This window comes from Canis aureus, chromosome 3, assembly GCF_053574225.1.
Source record: "Canis aureus isolate CA01 chromosome 3, VMU_Caureus_v.1.0, whole genome shotgun sequence".
Lineage (NCBI taxonomy): Eukaryota > Metazoa > Chordata > Mammalia > Carnivora > Canidae > Canis > Canis aureus.
The window spans coordinates 67433925-67456126 of NC_135613.1; the positions used below are offsets into that span (position 1 = coordinate 67433925).

Here is a 22202-nt window from a genome sequence, read left to right on the forward strand (position 1 = left end):
GGAGTTAGCCATACCCTCCCTTTTCAAGGAAGAAATCCCAGCCATTGCAGCCATGATTGTCTTGTCAAAACTAAGAACAGAAGACTTGTATGTAAAATTGAATCCATGGACGAAGAAGGGTAAGATTTGGGCAGTAGCCCCAAGTTCGGAAGACATGAGTGCAAGAAAATCCCATACGACTGCTATTACAAGAAATACCCACGCTCTTCTCTGATTTCTTAAACTTTGCTATAAAAATTATTTTTTAGCTCAACTCTCATAAACTGAACCCATCCTACAATGTGGTTTGGCTTCAGTAAGATTTTCTGGGTTGCCTGGACACAGCACATGGCCATCAGATGACCCAGTGTGCCTTCCTGCTATGCCAGTGTTTGATTTTTCTTATTTTTTAGAAGTACCTGATCCTTTTGTGTTTGATTGCTAAATCTCTTAGGAAAACTATTATTTTTCTTTAATAAGTACATCTCACTTGTCCTTGCTATTTTTTTTTTCTGAATTGCCATCAGAAGGATCCACTTATTTGTAATGTTTTCAAGATAATCAGTGTCTACCCTGGGAGTGCCTCCCCCAAATGAGCACTTTGCATATTGCCTGTTCACATTGTCAACTCATCCCCTTTATGAGCCCAGAAAGAATTAAAAAAGGAAAAAAAATTTTTTTCTTAGCAGGCCATGCCTCCTAAACTCAAAATGCCAATGTTTGAATACAGAGGTACATATTATGTCCTTGGCATTCATTTGAATGAATGCTTTATCTATGCCTTTCAAAATAGTCCATTGTCTGACTTTAATTAGCCCACTATCCTGCCTTGTTTATAGAACTGAACCACATTTCCAGGGCTTTCCATGTTCTCCACCCAACCACCTGCTCTTTCACAATTACAGAAATTTTTTAAAATAATAATAATAAAGGGGAACCTTTTGCAAGCAACTTATTTTTTCAGCTGTTCTATTGGTTCTGTGGCTGTTGTTGTTGTTGTTGTTTTAAATATCACAAAATCTAAAATATTTCCTGGTGGTGAATTCTTTCATACAGCTTGCAAAAATAATCAGGTTTTGCAGTGAAACAGCTATAGCAAGTCCATCTGGCAGGGCTGAAGTTCTGCAGATCCTGTTCTGGCCACAGTTGTACAGGGCCATTTATCAACAAGCATCCCAGTGGCTTCTGTTGTTCTTACTTAGCTACATAAATACAAATAGCATTCCAAAGGCGGATCAGGGGTAAAATAAAAAAAAAAAATGTGCTTCATTTTATAACTTAGGTAGCAGAAATCACTTTCTCACAGAGACAGCCTGGACATCATTTTGTGCCAAGCAAGAGAGGTTTAACAGTAAAATTTCGAGAAACTGTTAGAAAGTTGGAACCCTATAGCTGTGTTAGCTTTCCAAAGGACATAAAATTGTTCATACACCAGAAATTTAAGACACTTGGGAATCATAGTTTTTTTTTTAACTTTGAGATTTACAATAAAAATATGACCCGAATTCTATTTATTAACTTCCATTAAGTATCTGTTTTAATTACAAAAGAATGCATGGTAAAATTTCAAATGGAAGAAAGGGTATAGAGTAAAAAATAAAAGTCTGATGACCTCTCCTGCTTACCCATCCCCTTGTTCTTCTCCTCCACAGTACCACACTGAGTTCCATGTGCAATATTCCAGAATTTTACTAGGACATTTTATTAAAAAGAAATTAAGTTGTTGTACCAACAAATCAATGAACTTCAGAATCTATGTTCAATATTTACATATGTACTATTACAAACATGCATAAATTAATGTACTCATGGCAACTTCCCTTCCCCCAAGAGAGAATCTAAACAAGACTTTAAGTTTTCATTTCAACTCTCTACATTTGAAGGCTGTAAGCAAATTATTTAACCCTTTTATGTCTCCGTTTTATATCGATTGCATAGTACCTACTTTGCCAGAGGCTGGTGATAATGAAAACAAAGTGCACAGAACCAGATGAGCAATTTCTTTGTGAGATCAATCCTCTGTAATCTAGGACTTTGTAGACAAAAGGCAAATGTTTTTAAGGATATATGTCAATATTCATTCCTCACAAATCTGTGTGGTTTCAGGATTGGACCTGTACAATATACCATTAAATCATTTAAGGATATAGGGATTTTTTTTCTCTGTAAATAGTGCAATCTGAGGGAAACGTGCCAGCCCCCTCTTTACACACAGGCATCAGTGGGAAAGTTGGTGATAAAGAAGAAAAGACAGAAAGAGCCCTGGGAATTGGTACAACCGGGACAGGTGGCCAGCAGCCCTCGGCACTCACACGGCGAGTAGCAGCCCTTGGTGGGCTCTAAAACAAAGCCACATATAAAGTTTGATAAATGTCACCTGCTGATCTCCTGACGCTCCGCCCCTAGGAGAGCCCATCAGACCCTCATCGCTGGATCTCTGTTCAGTTGCAATAGCCACACACTCACCCATCATCCGTTCCTGACCTACTGTTGTCAGCACCAGATTAAATTTGTTGGAATGCCAATACCACTTGTCTACATGGCTAAGAAGCCTCGAAAAGACCACTGCCTGCTTCTGGACAAATTCCAAGCTCCTCAGCATGGCTCACATGGCTCCCTTTATAACTTGGCTCCTATACCCTCCTCCAGTGTCTCGCCAGCCTCCTGTCCACACACTTCCTGCACACGTGTCCATGTCTGTAACATGCTGGCCACACACTCGAACCTTTGCTTTCTCCTCAAATACAATGCCCCATATACTATCTCCTTTCTGGTGTCCTTTCACCCTTCCAAACCAGATTCAGATCTCTCCCACAATATCCTGTGTTCAGCCACCTTCCCCCAAAATAGCAACTCACCCCCACCCTCCAGCCTCTACCTGTACTAAAGTGGCTCTGTCACTTACTAGCTTTGCGACATTGGACAAGTCCTTCATACTGTCTAGTTAGTTCCCCAACCTATTAGTCTAGAGATAATAACTTACAACAATCTAATTCATTAGTTCGCAATGAGGATGTAATGTTAATAATGAGGATGTCATGATAATGCATACAAGTCATTTAGCACAGTGCAGAGTACATAAAGCACACAAATATGAGTCCTTAATAAAAATGAGACACATACTGATATTTATAATGTGCCTGACATAGAGTCTGGCATGAATAGCATTTCTAATCATGAAATGCTAGTCCTCTGGCCCCAGTCAGACAGTTATGCAACTGTCTTCCCTATAAAACTGTGTGCTCCCTAAGAATAGATACCATGCTTTATTCCTCTTTTTCTTTCTGGAAACTACCATAATCCTGGTGCATAGTAGGCACGCAATACATTTTTATTTAATCAATTAAATGAAACTCTTGCTCCTGACAAACGAACTTGCTTTCATTTCTTGAAAAAGAATTTTGCTTTTCTACTTCTGTGCTTGGCTCACAAACTTCCTCGTACCTGGGAGCCTCCCTTCTCCTATCTACATCCCCTCATTCTTCAGTGTCCATTTCAAGTGCTCTGTACCTCAGTTTTTCCCTTGTCTGACTCCCAGAGTATGTAGAGCATAGGCCACGCACTTGGAAACTAGATGCATGGACTCCAATATCACCCACTATATAATGTGTTAAGTCACTTTCTCCCCAGGCAGCTACTCACCTCCATCCCACCTCCACATTATATAATCTAATGGCATTGGAATCCATGAGCTCTGCACCACAAGTGACTTTTTCCTGGGTATGTCTGCATCAGTTCCTTGTTGCTGAGTGAGAACCCACCCTTAGTAGGTGATAACAATTATATATTTCTCCCAATTCTGTGGGTTGGCTGGATGTTCCTCTGCTGGTTTCCCTGGGGCTCAGTTATTCAGTTGCCCTCAGCTGGAGGTTCAGCCATGCTGGAAGTCCAAGATGGCCTTCTTCAAATGTCTGGCAGTCGTTACTGGCCATCAGCAGGAGCATTGGAATACACTTCCACAGTCACTTCTCCTCTAGGAGTTGAGATTGACTTCCTTAAGAGACCACGAGGTGGTATTTCAAAACAGGTGAAGGTGAATGCTGCAAGTCTTCTCGAGGTCTACACTCTGAAGTGCACACAACATCACTTCTCCTACATTCCATTAGCCAGAGCAAGTTACAAAACCATCCTAGACTCCAGGGGTAAAGGAACAGACTCCACTTCTTAATGGGAGAAACTGCAAAGAAACTGTGGTCCTAGTTAATCTACCACAAACGGCTTATCTCCCTAAGTGAATCCCAATCTAAGCCCTGGAGCTGCATTTTTGTCTAGCACCTGCAACACTCAGCGCTGGATCTCGCACATCAGAGGTGCCCAGGAAATATCTGATTTGTTGGAGGGGCAGGTGCAGTGAACTTGCTTGTTCCATTATTGAGAGCTTGATGGAGCAGAAATTTGGAAGCCAGAAAATCCGGGTTTAAATCTAGTTCTGTAATTTACTAGAAGGGCAATCTTGGGCATATTGCTTAACTTTCTGATGCTTGCTTGGTTTCCTTATTTGTAAACCTGAGATGATAATATCTAGTTTACAATAAAATAAACTCATATAAAGCACCTGGCACATGGTAGATGTTTCAAACTGTAGTTCTTATTCATTAATGGACTATTTTTCTTATTTATGGTTAAATTGCTATGCAGCTCAGATGAGTGGCCCATAAATCAAAACCTGTCTCAAACTTTGCAAAACTAATGAAATTAGAATAGACTTGACATCCTTCATTCATTGTGTAAGACTTCACACCAATCAGAATCCCCCTGCTTCAACTACGTGCTTTAACATTAACAAAGGCATCTGATTCTCTACGCCCATTTTCTTCTGGAAGAAGAAGGTATTCCAGCCTAACACGGATAACCACTTAAAGACTGATTATGTTACACCCAGCATTATTATATTCATTTCAAAGTTGGAGGAAAATCATGACTTATGGTTGGGTCTAAATTCAGCCACTAAAACACGGTTTTAGGGGTGCTTGGGTGGCTCATTTGCTTAAACATCTGACTCTTAGTTTGAGCTCAGGTCATGATCTAGCAGACATGGGATCAAGCCCCATGTCAGGCTCTGCACTCAACAAGGAGTCTGCTTCAGATTCTTTCTCCCTCTCCCTCTCACTCATTCTCATTCTCTCTCTCTCTCTCTCAAATAAATAAATAAATAAATATTTAAAAAACAAACAAACACGGTTTTAGAAGGTTCAGTATAGTGTCACCCACTTGATCCATCTCTTAACCATAGTGTGATGACAGTGAGACAGTAAATACATAAAGTGCTACGAATTCTTTTAAAAGAGAGCCCAGCTATTCATAAAGGGCTATGATTATTATTATTTAGCATTAGTAGCAAAGATTAAAGAGACACCTTCTAAACTATGTCATTAGAATTTAAAAATAAATTATATAGCAGCATGAAAAATCTTATGCTAGTCGGAGGTCTTTTCCTTAGTACATTTCAATATATTTCTTTAACTAGGTTGGCACTTAAAATATTATAGGGTCATAAAAATGATGATAAATGTACTCAAGGTGAAACTCCTAATCTTATCACTTTATTACCTTGGTGACCCATTAGTTCAAATTAACTCATTTTCATGGAGGAGCTCTTGGGGCAGCTGTGAGGCTGCTGTGTAAGCTACAGGAAGTTGCAGGCTGGCAAATTTCATTCAAATATAAACCTCTGAATTTGGCTACCTGGCATTGCAAGATCCTGTTGTTTGCAGTATGCAAAATAAAAATTATATACCATCTTACCTTGGTCAAAAGTTATAGGCTCTTCAATATTAATTTCAATATTATTTCTGGAGGATTCATATGATAAGAGGCAACTGTATGAACATAATATTTTGAGTGAGGAAGAAAGGAATGTGAGTTTTCCCTTCATAAGTGCAATGACAACTAGTGATATGCTATAGACCCATATTTTAGGCTGTTCTTTCTCAACCTATAAAAAACTGAGAATGAGATGGGGGAGTAAGTACCAGTTCTGAAATCTGTCCAGTGAAGGCCTTCCCAGTCCCTACCCAGGGACTTTAGAACTCAATTCTATGTTGTGTGAGGCAAACTGACATGGCACATTATCATTGCCTTTTATATTTACCACCCCCCACCAAATATTTCCCAGGCCACCATACAGAGGGTAGCACTCATTATAGCTATAAAATAATTAATTTGATGGAAATGTTTTATGTCATGATTATAGAAGTGGGTCACAGGAGTCTGTCAAAATTTGTCAAAATTTATCAAATTGTGTGTTTAAAATTTAGGAATTTTGTTATATGTAAGTTGTACCTCAATAAAGCTGACCCCCTAAAAACAGTATATCCATTGAAGGACTAAGGAGATGTGTGTGTGTGTGAGAGAGAGAGAGAGAGAGAAAGAGAGAGACAGAGACAGAGACAGAGAGACAGAGAGAGAGAGAGAGAGAGAGAGAGACAGGAAAGTATCAATCTCACTAAGTCTTTTTTGTGAGTTTTGGTATAATTATATGCTCTCTCTGGATGTCCCTAAGTCTCCTGTGTACTAAACAAAATTTAACTACTTAGGATATTTTCCCATTTTTATTTTTGAGATATTAGAATGCTTGGAAGGCAACATAGTGCTTTAGATAAGAAATCAGCTCTGAAATTCCAAAGGTTCTTATTTGAGCCCCCCAACCACCATTACTACCAGTTCCACCTACTAAATAATGTGGGTTATTTCTCTTCCTGGGTTCCCTCATAATTAAGATGGCAATAATATTACCTATCTTTGGGGATTACGGTGATCACTAAATGAGATGACACATGTGGTTAACAGTATACTTATGAAGTGACAAGTATGGGTTTATGAATTACTTCTATTATAATTTAAATCTCTGTGAGAGAATTTGAAAATTAATAGAAAAATAAAATCTTTTATGCTGTGCCTAAAAAGAAAGGTATCTAAAGAAAGGTATCTACATCTAGTTGCAATATTTAGCTGTTTAACTGTTTTGGTCAGACTAGATGGTCTGAGGGTGGGAAGATCTCACCCACAACAAAACTGGGTCCTGCATAAAACACATTTTAATAAGTTGTTGATCTGGCAGGAAGTAAGGGAACTCTCCAAGATGGAGGGGTTGTAAAAGGGAAGTGTTGGCATGGAAGGCTGGGGAAAGGTCTGATCAGAAATTAAGTCATTGAATGATGAGAAGGGAATCACACCAAAAAGGCAAGTTCCCCTGAGAGCAGGTGTCCAAATCAGCTTTATGAATGAACTGATCCCTGAGCAGTTGCCAAGGTTGGGGAGCCGAACTTGGGACTTCAGGATTAACCTGGGGAACCTGGAAGGGAGCTGGCTCCCTAGAAATATAAACATAAATCTTCTGGAGGAAAGCATTCTCAAATTAGAACCCCAGATTTTTACAGATTAAGGTTAACCAGATATAAGCTTCAACCAAAGATCACCAAGATGCATAAGGAAGCAAACCACTATGAGTGAGAGTCAGCATAAACAATAAACAATAAATTTAAATTCCTAAAACTTTTAAATTTTAATTCCTAAAATTAAATTCCTAGGAACTTTTAAATTCCTAATACTAAATATATAGTAACTTAATAAATAGCAAACCCTCAATGAGAGACTATCAAAAATTACCAAGCAGATTTTTTAAAAATCCAGATGGAATTTATAGACATGAGAAAATATGTATTTATTGATAACTTTTCAAATTCAGCGTATGAGTAAAACAACAACTATAGCTGAAGAAAGAACTAGTATACTGGATATAGATCTGAAGAAGTCTATAGCAATTTATAGCAAAATACAGAAAGAGAATCATGGATATAGAGAATATAAAGGGAAGTTTGAGGTATAGAGGATAAAGGTAAAAGGTTTAACATACATCTAAACAGAATCCCAGAAAGAGAGAATGGGGATGATACAGACAAGGCAGTATGTAAAAAGAGGACAGTTGAAACTCTTCCAGGGGTAAAATGAGTTTACTTTGAAGAAACTTGAAGACAAAGAGAGTCTATTAAAAAGCAGAGATTTATAAAATGGGCAGAAGACCTGAATGGGCATTTCTTTCCAAAGAAGATACACAGATGGCCAATAGACATGTGAAAAGATGCTCAACATCATTCATCATCAGAGATATGTAAATCAAAACCACATTTAGATATCATCTCACACCTATCAGATTAGCTACAGTCAAAAACACAAGAAACAACAAGTACTGGCGAGGATCTAGAGAAAAAGGAAACCCCATGCACCATTGGTGGGAATGCAAACTGGTGCAGTCATTGTGGAAGACAGTATGGAGGTTCCTCAAAAAATTAAAAGTAGACCGACCCTATGATCCAGTAATTCCATGACTATTTACCCAAAGAATACAAAAAAAACTAGTTCAAAAACATATATGCGCTACTACGTTTATGGCAGCATTATTTACAATAGCCAGTTTATGAAAGCAGCCCAAGTGTCCTCGATAGATGAATGGATAAAGAAGACATAGTATATATATATATATACAGTGAAATAGTACTAAGCCATAAAAGAGAATAAAATCTTGCCATTTGAAACAACATGAATGGAACTGGAGGGTATAATGCTAAGTGAATAACAAACAGACTCTTGAATACAGAGAACAAACTGCTAGTTGCCATAGGCAGGGGTGGGGGGGGCAGGTGTGTGGAATGGGTGAAATAGGTGGAGATTAAGAGGTACAAACTTCGAGTTAAAAAATACATGTCATAGGGATGAAAAGTACAGTGCAGGAAACATAGTTGATAATATTGTAGTAACATTGTATAGTGACAGATGGTAACTACACTTACCACATGAGCATTGAGTAATGTATAGAATTGACAAATCACCACATTGAACATCTGAAACTAATACAACATTGTGTGTTGACTCTACTTCCATAATAATTTTTTAAAAGCAGTCAGAAAAATCATCCAAAGTATAACTGCAAGGTCAAAGGCAATTATGGAAGCCGAAAGATAGTGGGGCAATATCTTTGAAGCTCTGAGAGAGGAATAACTATAAAGTTACAGTTGTGAACCTAGCAATATTATCTTTCAAGTACAAGAGAAAAAGAAATGATATTTTCGGGTAAATGAAAACTGAAACATTTTACCACCATTTCCAGCAGGAAAGGAGTTTTCTGAAGGATTACTTTAGAAGATAGAAAATGAATCTTAAAAAAAAAAATCTGGAAGAAGAGTAAGCCAAGAAAATGGTAAACATATAAGTAAATCTACTACAGATGTAATTAATGAAATGATGACAATGAAGATGTCTAATTTGGGAAGATGTAATGAAACAAGCTAAAATGAAAGAAGATAGCATACGCATACAGAGTAGGAGAGGGGTAGTGAGAGTTCAAGTTCTCAGGATTTTGTCATGCGGAGTTTTCAGATATTGTTGTAGTCTTTGTTAAATATGCAAGGTAAAATGTTATGGGTAACCAAAAAAAAAAAAAAAAATGAAAACAGAGTTGCAATGATGCAACTGGCTGTCCCACAGTGATAAGGAAGCCCGGGCAGAAGAAGGAGGAATGTAAGAAGATTCCAGGGACTGCTGGTGTATGTAGAAGAGAACGAGAGGAAAGTCTTCACAGCAGAGAGGCTGGAAGCTGTAGAGACCGTGCCAGTGTAGACTGAGTTTTATCCATGATTCAAGGAAGAGGCTGGAGGCAGAGCCATTCCAGCTGAGACGGGAGCGGCTGACAGATGCTGATGGAGGATAGGATGCTGATGCTTCTGTCCAGCAGGTGGGACGTGGGCCAGCATCTCACAGAAGCCTTCCTCCTAGTCCAGCCTCAGCCAGAGCAGTTAAGGGGAGCAGGCAGGGAGAGCGAGTGGGAGAAGAGACACACCCTGTGTGCACAGAGGAGGCCCAAGCAGAAGCCAGAGCATGGAGGCTTTGGTCCGGGCCTCCGGAGAGACACCCAGCCAGACATGGCTGGAACTTGGAGGGAAACTCTGAAGAGGATGAGCCCTGGCAATGTGGGGCAATGTGCCCAAACCCAAGTGCTTTATGTTTCATCACTGCCTCCTTTCCTTCGTATGGAAGATGTAGGGCACCCCAATCTGCACCCACCTCTGACCCTTCCTGCCCCAGGTTTCCTTCTGCCACTTAAAAGTGTTAACTTCTTATACAGCAAGACACAGAAATCAGAACAAGTTTAGAGGAACATGCCATAGATTTGAAGGGGCATGAAGATGCATCTGAGTGGTAACAGCTAACACTTACTTCCTACTTGCTCTATGCCAGGAACTAACCTAAGCACTTGGCATATAGGATATCATTTAATCTCAGGTGCCCAAGATCACACAGCTACTAAGAGGCGGAGCTGGGATTCAAACACATACACTCTGGTTCCAGAGTCTTCACTCAAAGAACCTGTGATCCTTCTAAGAGGCACGGAGCCCAAAGTGGGGCTTGAACTCACAACTCTGAAATTAAAACCTGAGATCAAGAGTCGGACGCTTAACCGACTGAACCCCCCAGGTGCCCCATGGTTGAAGGATTAGTCTGCCTGGAAAGATTGAATGCCACTTTAGTGCTATGAACTGGATACCTGTGACCCCTCAGAATTCATATGTTAAGGCCTTAAGCCTCAACGTGATGGTATTTGGAAATGGGGCCTTTGGGAGGTAATTAGGTTGTGAGGGTGGAGCCCTTGTGAATGGGATTAGTGCCTTCATAGGAGAGACACGTGAGAGAGATAAGCTCTCTTCCCACCACATGAAGACACAGTGAGAAGCCAGATGGGCGCAAACCAGGAGGAGGGCCCCCAACAAGAACCCAATCCCTTGGGCACACTTTCAGCCTCCAGGCCTGGGAGACATGTTTCTTGCTCAAGCCACCCAATCTATGGCATCTGGTAGAGCAGCCCAAACTGATGAAGACGGTTGGGGAAATGATGGGTTCTCTTCTAATATGTGAAGGGCCATACATGGAAGAAGGGTTAAACTTATTGTGTGTGGACCAAAAAGATGAGAAAAAAGAAATTGATTCCTTTCTGCCTGCTTTGTGACAGTCAGTAGTGCCCAGAGAAGAAATGGACTTTCTGAGAGGGTGCTGGTTTCCACAGCCCTAAAGGCTAACTGCACCCAGCGTTAATAATGTGGACAGGAATTTGGCATCAAGTGGATGGTTGCAAAAGGCTCTCTATAAAATCTCTTCCAATTTTTGAGTCTACAGTGCTGTGAGGGAGAGGAGCTCAGATCCAAAGCATTAGATGTTGAGGACTCTTAACTCTTCCAACAGCTATTTTTTCTTATATAACTTTGTTCCCGGGTATTGTGGAGCCAAAATTTGCAATTGTATATTTTAGGACTCTGCACACCAGGATACCCTTCCTTCAGAGGTCAGCTTTAGTGTCACCCTTCCGGCCGCCGCCCTCCCCCCAGATGTCCATCCCTAATACCAGCTTAGGTGGCCCCTCACTCCATCTCCCCACCACCACCGCCACGTCACTCCTCACACTACACAGCATTGTCGGTTTCATCATCAGTAACTATGTTAGTTTCCTAGGGCCACAATAGCAAAGCACCACAAATCTGGGGGAGAGGGGCAGGTGGAGGGAGGCTTAACGTGACAAAAATGAATTGGCTCACTGTCTGGAGTCTAGAAGTCTGAAATCAAGGTGTCAGCAGGGCCAGCCTCCCTCTGAAGGCTCTAAAGGAGCATAATCTCCCTGCCTCTTCTAGCTGCTGGTGGTTATGGATTCTTAGCCTGACATTGTATCATTCAAATTTCTGCCTCTATCTTTACATGGCTTCACCCCTCTGGGTCTGGGTCCCTGTGTGTCTTTCTCCTCTTAGAAGGACACTGGTCATATTGAATTTAGGGCCCACCCCAAATTCACTATGACATCATCTTAATTTAACTGGTTATATCTTCAAAGATCCTATTTCCAAATAAGGTCATATTGACAGGTACTGGGGATTAGGACTTCCAGTTATCTTTTAAGGGAGCATAATTCAACAGACAACATGCCCCAACTTCCCATGATCACTGTGACTGTGGGTTCTTTGAGGACTGGGTCTTTATTCCACATATTTTTACGTCTACTATGAACCACATTCCATTCTGGGCACTGAGCACAAGCCATGGTCGAAGGCCCCTACCCTTGGTGGAGCTTTGATTCTGCATGAAGGCAGACAGTGACCATTGAATGTTGAAGCCAAATGCCAAGCATAGGTATGTATGTCTGCATGTATATAAATCACTTGACCTATATTTCATATTAACAGAAACAGTACAAAACAAAAGACAAATTATTCCATTTCATCTAGCCTGTGCTTTTTGGCATGTTTACCAGGATCTAACTTTGGTTTCTCTCTGTCGCTTGTAAAACTTTGTTCTCTCATACTTGAATTTTTTTAAGATTCATTCATTAATTAAGTTTAATTCAATTTTAAAATATAGCTTATTAGTTTCAGAGGTAGAGTTCAGTGATTCATCAGTCTTTTATAACACCCAGTGCTCATTACATCATGTGCCCTCCTTAATGTCCATCACCCAGCTATCCCATCTCCCATCCCCTCTATTTATTTATTAGAGAGAGAGAGAGGGAGAGACCATGTGAGCAGAGGTGGGGGGCAGAGGGAGAGGGAAAGAGAGAATCTCAAGCAGACTCCCCCCTCTACCCTCTGAGTGCCTGAGATCATGACCAAGTGGAAATCAAGAGCTGGATGCTCAACCAACTCAGCCACCCAGGTGCCCCCAATAATCGAATTCTTAATTGGGGTTGCTCTCCCAGTTTAACCCCCAAATAATGTTTCTTAGTATCAGAAAAAAAAGCTTGTAAAATGTATCCCTGATCTTTTTTTTTTTAATTCAAACTGCAACTAAAGAAAACACTTGCGCTCTCTTTTGCCTTCCAGAGCAGTGTCAGCAACTCCCAGTCTCCATTTGCTCAGATGCCAGGTGAGTACTTGAGCTCAATGAGCTGTTAATTAATTCCCTTTTGAGTTTCAGGGAGGCATCGGAGCTTCCATTCCTTTATGACAGCACTCCTGAAATTTTACTTTTTCAAACCAGCTATTTTTAAAATATAAAATCAGTGAAGACAGACCTAATTCAGTCATTCCTGAATCCAGAGCTCATTCTGTATTGAAGGCAGCCTTTCCATCTGTTGTCCAGCAGAAGCTTACTGAGCAGAAGCAGTAGCAATTAGGCCCTTGATACAACTTTAAAATGTCTAAAATTCTGGCACCAGGATCTGATAGATTATGCACCTGCCTTAAAACAGGAGAGAGACCAGTGGGCAGATGGAGGAACTACTTTCAGGTGCTTGCTATCTGTCAGGCACTTAGATAAGCATCTGGCATTCATTTCAATACATATGTCTCATTAAATATTCCTGCAGGGATGGGATAGGGGCATTCTTATTTTTAGTACTACCGCTGGGATTCTCATACACGTGCATGCACATGCACACACACATACACACACACACACACACTCCTTTCAGATCCCACACTCAGAAGCACCATAGACTTTCTCAATAATGTTAGTATGCTTCAGAGCTGGATAGAAAAGTAATAAGAGCAATAGGAGATCTCACATGTCCAAATGTCTCCAGGTTGTGTTTTCCAATCATGTTTACCATCCCTGAAATCTGGTTACATCTGCTCCCTTTTTAAAAAATATTTTAGTTACTTATCCATGAGGGACACAGAGAGAGGCAGAGACATAGGTAGAGGGAGAAGCAGGCTTCTTGTGGGGAGCCTGATACAGGACTCAATCCCAGCACCCCAGGATCATGACCTGAGCCAAAGGCAGATGCTCAACCACTTAGCCACCCAGGTGCCCCATCTGCTTCCTTCTATAGAAAGACATTTTTGCAACTTCTTTTACGATCTCAAATTATTCCTCCCCTTTTTAAGGAGAAAAATATATGCTTACAAGAGCACAGGATTTTTTTTTTCTTGGTGGTTGTTTTTATTTGGAAATGGGAAGCAAAGACATGAGGTCCTGGAAGCCTTGTTTACATATTCTTCATTCTCTTCTCGGTCTTAATCACTCCCTTGGATATAAATTCACAGCATGAAACAGAATTTTATTTATTGATATTAATTTTCATTTGCATAGATTTTTTTCTTCTATGGAAGCATGCTTATGATGAAACCCCTAACCACAGCTTTCAAATTCATAAGCAGATTAGAAGTTTGGGGCTATAGAATTTAAGATGAAAGTAGAGTGAATAGTATTTCCTGTAAGTTTCTACAGGGAATTTTGATTTCCTCTGAATGAATGAATAAATTTACATATAATTGTTGAACACGGTATTATACTACTGGATTCACAACAAATGTATGTCCCCATGGAGCTGGCAGGTGGATTGGAAAGAGGGTTGTAGCTCAGGTGAGGGAGTAGTGAACATAATAGAAAGTGCCACACCACGTGGCAAGGGCCAAAGTGCCAAGTAAGTGAAATATTGCATGATGGTGTCATGATAACAAAGGAGAATGGTCTCCTCTCCCTGTGGATGAGTATGAGGAGTGGGTGGGGACAGAGTCCACAAGGGGACCACTCTGGCTGGGAGAAGGTAAGGACGACAAGCACCTGCATCCTCCTCTCCTCAGCCTTTTTGTGACCTCCGGGTGTAGATCTTAGCTAATTAGATCATCCATCAGCAGCTGGAATGATTAAACCAGTCATTTTACAGGGCTCGAGTCCATGTCCCCGGATATGTTCTAAATGATGAAGTGTTTCCCACTGCAGCTGAGCTATAGAGTCTCAAAGTCTTTAGCAAACACCTCTCTTCCCTCATGGGACAATCTCCCTGGCGTTGCCATAATTGAGACTCTTCTCAGCTTCAGCTTCTTCCTCTGTGTTCACCAAGGGAAACTTTCTGTGCGAGGTATTCTGTTCCCACGCCCTCCGAGGGCCCAGGGGAGCCGAGTCAGGGACCCGGCCCGGACACAAGAGGGCAGCAAATAACACCAGACTCATCAAAGCCAGAACACACATTTTTTTTTTCATAGTCCTCTGAGTTGATTGCCCAGAAGCTGTCATCCCAAAAGCAATCGAGCCATGTTTTGATGCCTGCTAGGTACAAGACATCCGCTAAAATGTCAGTATACAAAGAAGTAGAAGCAGCATACAGCCTGCCTCTGATTTGGGGTGGGATTGCAGCATCAAGGTGTCTAGAGATACTGAATCTCAGATGATCCTCCTGTTACTAACGGTTTTGTGTCAATGGGGACCGAGCTCAGAAGCTAAGGAAAAAGACACTTCATTCGATATAGTGTAAACGGCAAGGGATTTCTTTTCTCTTTTCACCCCAACTTGCCCTAGCGCAGTAACTGGAACACAGAAAGTGCATCATGCGTGCTGAGCAAGTGAAGGAGTAGAGCATCTCAAATGAACTCTCCAAGGGCAGAGTGAACTGGAAACGTATTAGCTATTTGGGCAGGACCAGTTGAAAGAGGCAATGCAGCAATCTTTAATGCTTTTCGAGACCTCTCTGTATCTAAATGTTTGCCTCGGTGTCCGGCCTGCATTAGGACAGGTTCCCGCGAGGAAAGCCCGAGCTGCAGCAGATACACCCGCACTTCCCACGGGGAAATTTCCGCACGTGTGTTTTTCCTTTGGCAACAGGCTCACCGGTGACGTCAGGTTACTACGGTGTCCGGAGATCTTTCCTCTCGGACTCGGACTTCCACAGCCCTAAACAGCTCGCAAACGACGTGTGCACCTCCAGCTCCGCGGCCAAGCCCTTCGCCTGCGAGTCCCCCGCGGCGCCCGGCCCCGCGGGGCTCCTGGACGCCTACTTCCCCGAGCCCTACGCGGACCCCCGGCCCCCAGGCCTGCCCCCCAGCGCCGGCTCTCTGCTCGGCGCCTCGGCCCTGCCTCCGCTCCTGCCGCCGCCCTTCCCGGGGGACCCCTCGCACTTGGTGCTGGTGAGTATGCAGGCGCCCCACCGCGGGGAGGCGGGGGGGGGGGGGGGGGGGGCTGGGCTCTCGCGCACCTGCGCACCTGCGCGGGGCAACCAGGTGGAAGCCGGAGCCGGCCCGCCCCGCACCCCACACTCACCTGCCTGCGGCTGCTCCCCCAGCAAGCGCTCCGAGGGGCCTCCCTGGAAGACCGACCGGCTTGGACGGGACCACCGTTTATACCCATTTTGTTAGTGCGCTGCTGATCTTGCCAGATGTTCCCCCATCGCTCCTTCCACACGCAAGGAAAGAGCCCCGAAGTTCATCTCCCACATGACGAGGCTGTAACATACCTGAACGGGGAAAATCAGGGGTCCTTCCCTCCGGGTCCCCAGGCCGCCCCTCCCCTCTGTGTTTCTACCCTATAGAATCTTGTCCCCCCCCCCTCCAGTCCTAACAAAGAGGTGAGTTCATAAAGATCTGAAGAACACTAAAACCCATGTTGCAGCAAACTGTAAAGCCTTCCACTACAAAGGAATGAATCTCTAAGGATGGGAATTTAGACCAAAGAGGCAATGGAGGGAGGTGGGAATTAACATTATTGCGCACCTACTCCAGCCAGGAACTTCCTTTGTTCATTTAATACTTGCAACAACTTGGGATATACTTATTAAAGCCCCATTTTGCAGATGAGCAAAGTGAGGTACTCAGAGTCAGGAAGGTAATAACTGGTGCAGCCATGAAATGAACCCAGATCTTTCCCCCTCCAAGCCTAGGGAAGTTTCTACCTCTTGACTCAGGGAGGGCAAAGGCCCATCAGGTAGTTTAGAGACCTACTCCTTTCAGGAGTAGCTGGAGCAGATGTCCCCACTGCGGAAGGGGGATTCTGGGATCCCCTGTATTGTGCAACTCGAAAGGAATGCAAGACATAGTACGTTGGAAATGGCAAAATGCTGTATAAATGTTCCTTCTATTGTTCCCTCATTTTACTCATTTAATGTTGTTTTCTGGGGAATAGAAGATAGATAGATATATCTAATGCTAGAGTAAGAAAGGAACTAAAAACTCTCATGGCTGGTGTTCAGACATCAGAGGGAACAGCAGCCTGCTAAGGAGGCTGGAACGGCAGACGGAGGATACCAAGTCCACCGTGGAAGCTGCCAGTGTTGGTGAGGAAATCTGTCCACATCGGAGTATCAACCCAACAACTAACCCCAGTGACCTTTCCATTTTCTTCAGAGGGACTCATGGGAGCAAACAGTGCCTGATGGTCTCAGCCAGACAGACCTCGTGCCCGCCGACACCCTGCAGACCCTGCCACCCAGCACAGGTTGCCTCTCCCAGATGGAGTCAGGGAGCACCACCCAGCACAGGAGCTCAAGCTGGGGGTCCCCCCTAGCTGGGGCTCAGTCCTACTCACTGCACATGCTGGAGGATCTGTACCATGTGCCAGGGTACCCGACACCACCCCCCTATCCCTTCACCCCTTTCATGACGATGTCCAACGAGCTACCACACAAGGCCGTGCCCCTGTCCCCAGAAGAGGGCACAGACACCTCCAGCCTTCAGGACCCTTCTTCATGGACCAAAGAAGATGGGAGCTTGGTGTGGGGGTCATACGAATGCCGCAGAGCTTACTGAGGGGTGCACCAAAGGACTTCTCCTGTGCTTTTCTTGGAGCTGAGTTTTGTATTTGACAGATTGTTTTCAGTGCGTTTCCAGCTCATTCAGAACTGGATTTTCAGAATAGGCCATCATGCCACCCTTTGTTAACGGACCATGGCATTTATTTGTAATCCTCCCTCCCATCGCTCCACTGAAACACAACATAATGTTAATTCAGGATATCAGGGACTATATTCTAGTGAGACACCTGATAGTCATGTGTTTTTGGAACTTTAGTAACCCATCACATTCTGAATTTCTGTTATCTTTGAAATGTCATTTTTAACGCTCATATTTTTTCTTAAATTACATTAAAAAATTTGTGCAGATCATGAAATATACTGATTTTTCCATTCAGTTTTTCTTAGTTATAAACTGAGTGTGTTCTATAAGAGGGAACACAGAGAATATAGTATAGATTAGGGCTCATAAAACTCATTTCATACCACACGATTTTAAAGAAGAAAGTATTGGGGTGCCGGGATGGCTCAGTCAGTTGAGCATCCAACTCTTGATTTTGGCTCAGGTCATGCTCTTGGGGGTGTGGAATCAAGCCCCATATCAGGCTCCACACTCAGCACAGAGTCTGCCTGGGATTCTCTCTCTCCTTCTTCCTCTGCCCCTCCCCACCCTTCCTGAGACCTCTAGTCCCTCTTGACTCAGTGCCTTTCCCTTCCATCTCCTGGGGGCCCATTGCTCTCATTTTCCACCTGGTTGTCTAAAGCCACTCAATGCTCTTTCCATCACATCATCTGTGCCCCATGCTCTACCTCAGCCATGTAGGAGTCTAGAAAAAACAAATAAAGACATTAATTCACACTTAGAAGTGACTAATGGATACTCCTCCTTCTCTGTGGCTTCATGGATATTTTCTGGTTAACCAAATACACTCCCAATTTATGGAGTGCCCACAGAAACGCTTGGATACAGACCCTCCTGGGAGCCCCGCAGGAGCAGATCAGGAAGGAACACTGTTGGTACCCAGACGTTGGGCTGCCCTCTCCCAGGTCCCCTGCCTTACTTCCTCCCTCGCACTACACCCTGTCATGGCCTGATCTTTACTTTGCTCAATATTAGCTCTTCGAGGGAAGGGGGAAATCTCCACTGTGGACAAGAAAGCTGCTCTTCCTTAAGTCCTGTGAGACTTGAAACCTCAGTCCTGGTCCCAGGATCTTTGGCAGAGCCATCTGTCATCTGGGCCCCTGCCTCAGAAAGAAGAGATCTGGCCTGTCTTTAGATTTAGGGGTCTTCACGAGGGTCTGAAAAGCCATTTTTCCAAATTGGTTGTATAAATTTCATGATAATCACAATCATCTGCTGCTTACTAAGTAGGATACAACACAATACTGGTGTGTAAACCATAAATATGTGTCCACATCACTTTAACTTCTGTTTGATTACAACACTAAATGTGAGACAAGCTCATTTCCCTTAGTTTGCTCTTCTCACTTACCATGTTCATCTTCTCACAACCTAAGGACGTGCTGGCTCTCAGGTAAGTAGAGCTCAGCAACCAGACCTCAGAATGGAGGTCAATGCGGTGATCGCAGTGCAATCTACATTCTTCTTAAAGCATCAAGCCCTTTCATGGTGCTTCACAAAACTAATTTACAAGAAAGGAGACATACACAGGCCTGTACTGCATCTAGTACCCATTTCAGCTACCCTATTTAAAGGGTATGGGTATGTGGGGAGTGGTATATGATTTTTAGGAATTCTAGTTAGCTTGACAATGTGTTTCTATATTATTACATACATCTCAATTTGGTTCTGGTTTATCCTGGGAATTGACAATCCTTTGTCAAAAAAAAATGAAACCAAGTTACAAAATTATGACACAGAAATTAATCCTATTCTCTATCCCGTTTCCCACTCAAGTATTTCTATGTCCTACTGCACATGGGGGACTTACTGCACCTTGTTATAATAACACACATGCCAGCCAACATCAGAAAAACAAAAAAAAATACACATCCTCCTCTCCCTTTCTTCCTTAAACCTGCCACCCTCAGGCTCATAACTTTCCTGGGGAAAGCAGGGAAAATTAGAGTTCTCAGGTTCAAAACACGAGATTCTTTTTTTTTTTTTTTTTTTTTTAAAACACGAGATTCTTTTGGGTTTAAGGTAAGCAGAGATTATGATAGCAAGTATAAGTTAGTTACCCAGGAAAGCTGACTAGATAATAATATCAAGAAAAAACAGAAAGCAAATTTACCTGTGCAAAAAGGTAATACCTGCAATATACACAATTCTCCCCCCAAATCACTGGAAACAGACACTATAGCATGTAGTTGAGAGTGTTTGTGTTCCTCTTATAATGTTATGCAAAGCCCAAAGAATGAAAGAAAACCACATCTTCACCTCGTTTGTTTTATAAATGCTCTTAAATAAGCATTATGACTTGCTACACCTCGGTTAATAATAGAAATATGAAGGTACATTTGTGGTAGGGGAGGAAATTCTCTAGTATCATGAAGTACAAGAGTTCTCTGCAAGAAATTCCACAAAGAGAAAAAAATTCCTCATCCCAATAGTAAAACATACATTTACTTAGTACAGATAGATGTACCACACACACACACACACACACACACACACACACACACTACTAGTATCATTGTGCTCCTTTTTTATTATGTAAATCTAAATAATACACTCACAAGAAATAAAACATCAGTAACACTTAAAAAACTGAAATAACTACTGATGGATCCAAATTTAAGTTCCCTTGCATTATGAGGAATCTACCAACCACACACCAAAATCATATTTCTTTAGGTTCTGTCTCAAGTATCCTTTCTATTCAAAACATTACACTGTTTCTTTACAGACCATATTCATTAACTACCAACTCTAGCAATCCTAAATGCAAATTCATCCATGCTGGCTAAAGGGTAAGTCTCTGACCAGTCTCATCAAGCAGAGGACCCATGAATGGCTCAGTAAAGTGTCTCTAGCATCTGGCTCAGTGTCCAGAATTTTCTAGATGCTCAGGAAAATCTTTGTTAAATTGAACTAAAATTATATCACAATAATGATTAACTCGGGGGATCCCTGGGTGGCTCAGCTGTTTGGCGCCTGCCTTTGGCCCAGGGCGCGATCCTGGAGTCCCAGGATCGAGTCCCGCATCGAGTTCCTGGCATGGAGCCTGCTTCTCCCTCTGCCTGTGTCTCTGCCTCTCTTTCTCTCTCTCTGTGTCTATCATAAATAAATAAATAAATAAATAAATAAATAAATAAATAAATAAATCTTTAAAAAATGATTAACTCTTTAGACTCTAACGCTATGGGTGACAACTCTCTGAGACTGATGTATAAGAAAATGTTATCATGTTTAAAATTTCACTTTAGCCATATTCTCCACAAATGTTGGTAGTAGTAGTGGATACTGGACATTAGTGGTAATAATATATTTAAGATGATTGGCTCAGTATTTTTAAGTGTCCCTAAGAAGGACTACTACTGAAGTTTGATGGGGTACAGAAAAATGTTTATATATTCACTTAGTATCTACATGTACTATAATATGTTGCTAAGAAATCTTATAAATAAAAGTTATTCAACATTGAGTGCTATCTCTGGTGTGATTAAAACAAATATGATTGGGGCACCTGGGTGGCTCAGTCTATTAAGTGTCTGCCTTCGGCTCAGGTCATGATCCCAGGGTCTTGGGATGGAGCCCCATGTTGGGCTCCTTGCTCAGCCAAAGGTCTGCTTCTCCTTCTCACTCTCACTCTCCCTCTGTTCTCTCTCTTTCTCTCAAATAAATAAATAAAATCTTTAAAAAAATAAAACAATGATGATAAATGGATAAGGAGCTAAATCCCTAAAGATCAGTCTAAATAAATAAGAAGAAAATCTTCTAATATGATCCGTAAATGATGATGCCATGTTTTCTTTGATCTTTGATACAGAAGTGTCCTCTACTCTTAACCTCTGATAAATAAGATGCGTGGATTTGCAATATGCTACATCATTGCTAGTCTATTACAAACCAAAAGAGAACAGTAAAAAACCTTCACAGTTCCAAAAGGAAGAAAATGTGGACAAAACAAAGAATATTCAAGAATTAGCTCTTTTGCATTAGAGAAACTGAAAAATATCTCTACTGACCTTCTTCCTGATGAAACATCTCAAGTAGAACGATCCAAACGTTTAATGCTTGGTAAATTAATTTAGTCATAAATGAAAGATCACTCAATTGTTTTCTTTCTTAACCTTGGTAATATATTCATAGGTTTTTATCATAGTCATCTTCATATGTTTTTGTATGTCTCAGATATTGCATAATAAAAATGTTTTAAGTAAAGGGTGAACATTTCAAGCAGTGTCTGACAGTATCTTCCTTACTTAAATGACAAATTACCAAATACTTCTTCGCTACAGAAGCCTCTTAAGGAAAAGTTAAAACTTTGGCTATGTTTTATGATTAAGAAACTGAGTTACCACAAATCATTAGACGACCTCCATCTGTAAGTCTTCCTGGTCATTGAACCCAACAGTCACTTTGGGACCAGGAAAGACTTGTTTCTACCATATTTTTGGAACCTGATATTCCCCACAAGGTTTGGTAACAGTGTCCCAAAGCCAAAATGACAAAGGAACTTTGCATTAATAAAGAGAATTTTAGAGCTGCAGTCAAATGTGGAGGGAATAAAACTCCCCCTTTTTCCTTATACCAAAAGTCTTTTCATATTCATGATATCTC

At 41.8% G+C, this 22202-nt stretch overlaps 1 protein-coding gene across 2 annotated transcripts in view; it reads left to right on the forward strand.

Annotated features, from left to right (window-relative positions):
• Positions 1-17832, forward strand: part of POU2AF2 (POU class 2 homeobox associating factor 2) — a 36363-nt gene extending 18531 nt beyond the window's left edge. For both annotated transcript variants that reach the window (XM_077893420.1, XM_077893419.1), the window contains 3 exons: positions 12834-12876; positions 15556-15857; positions 17070-17832. In XM_077893420.1, coding sequence (XP_077749546.1) covers positions 12834-12876; positions 15556-15857; positions 17070-17471 — 747 coding nt within the window. In that variant the 3' untranslated portion in view covers positions 17472-17832. The remainder of the gene's footprint in view (positions 1-12833; positions 12877-15555; positions 15858-17069) is intronic.
• Positions 17833-22202: the final 4370 nt, after the last annotated feature.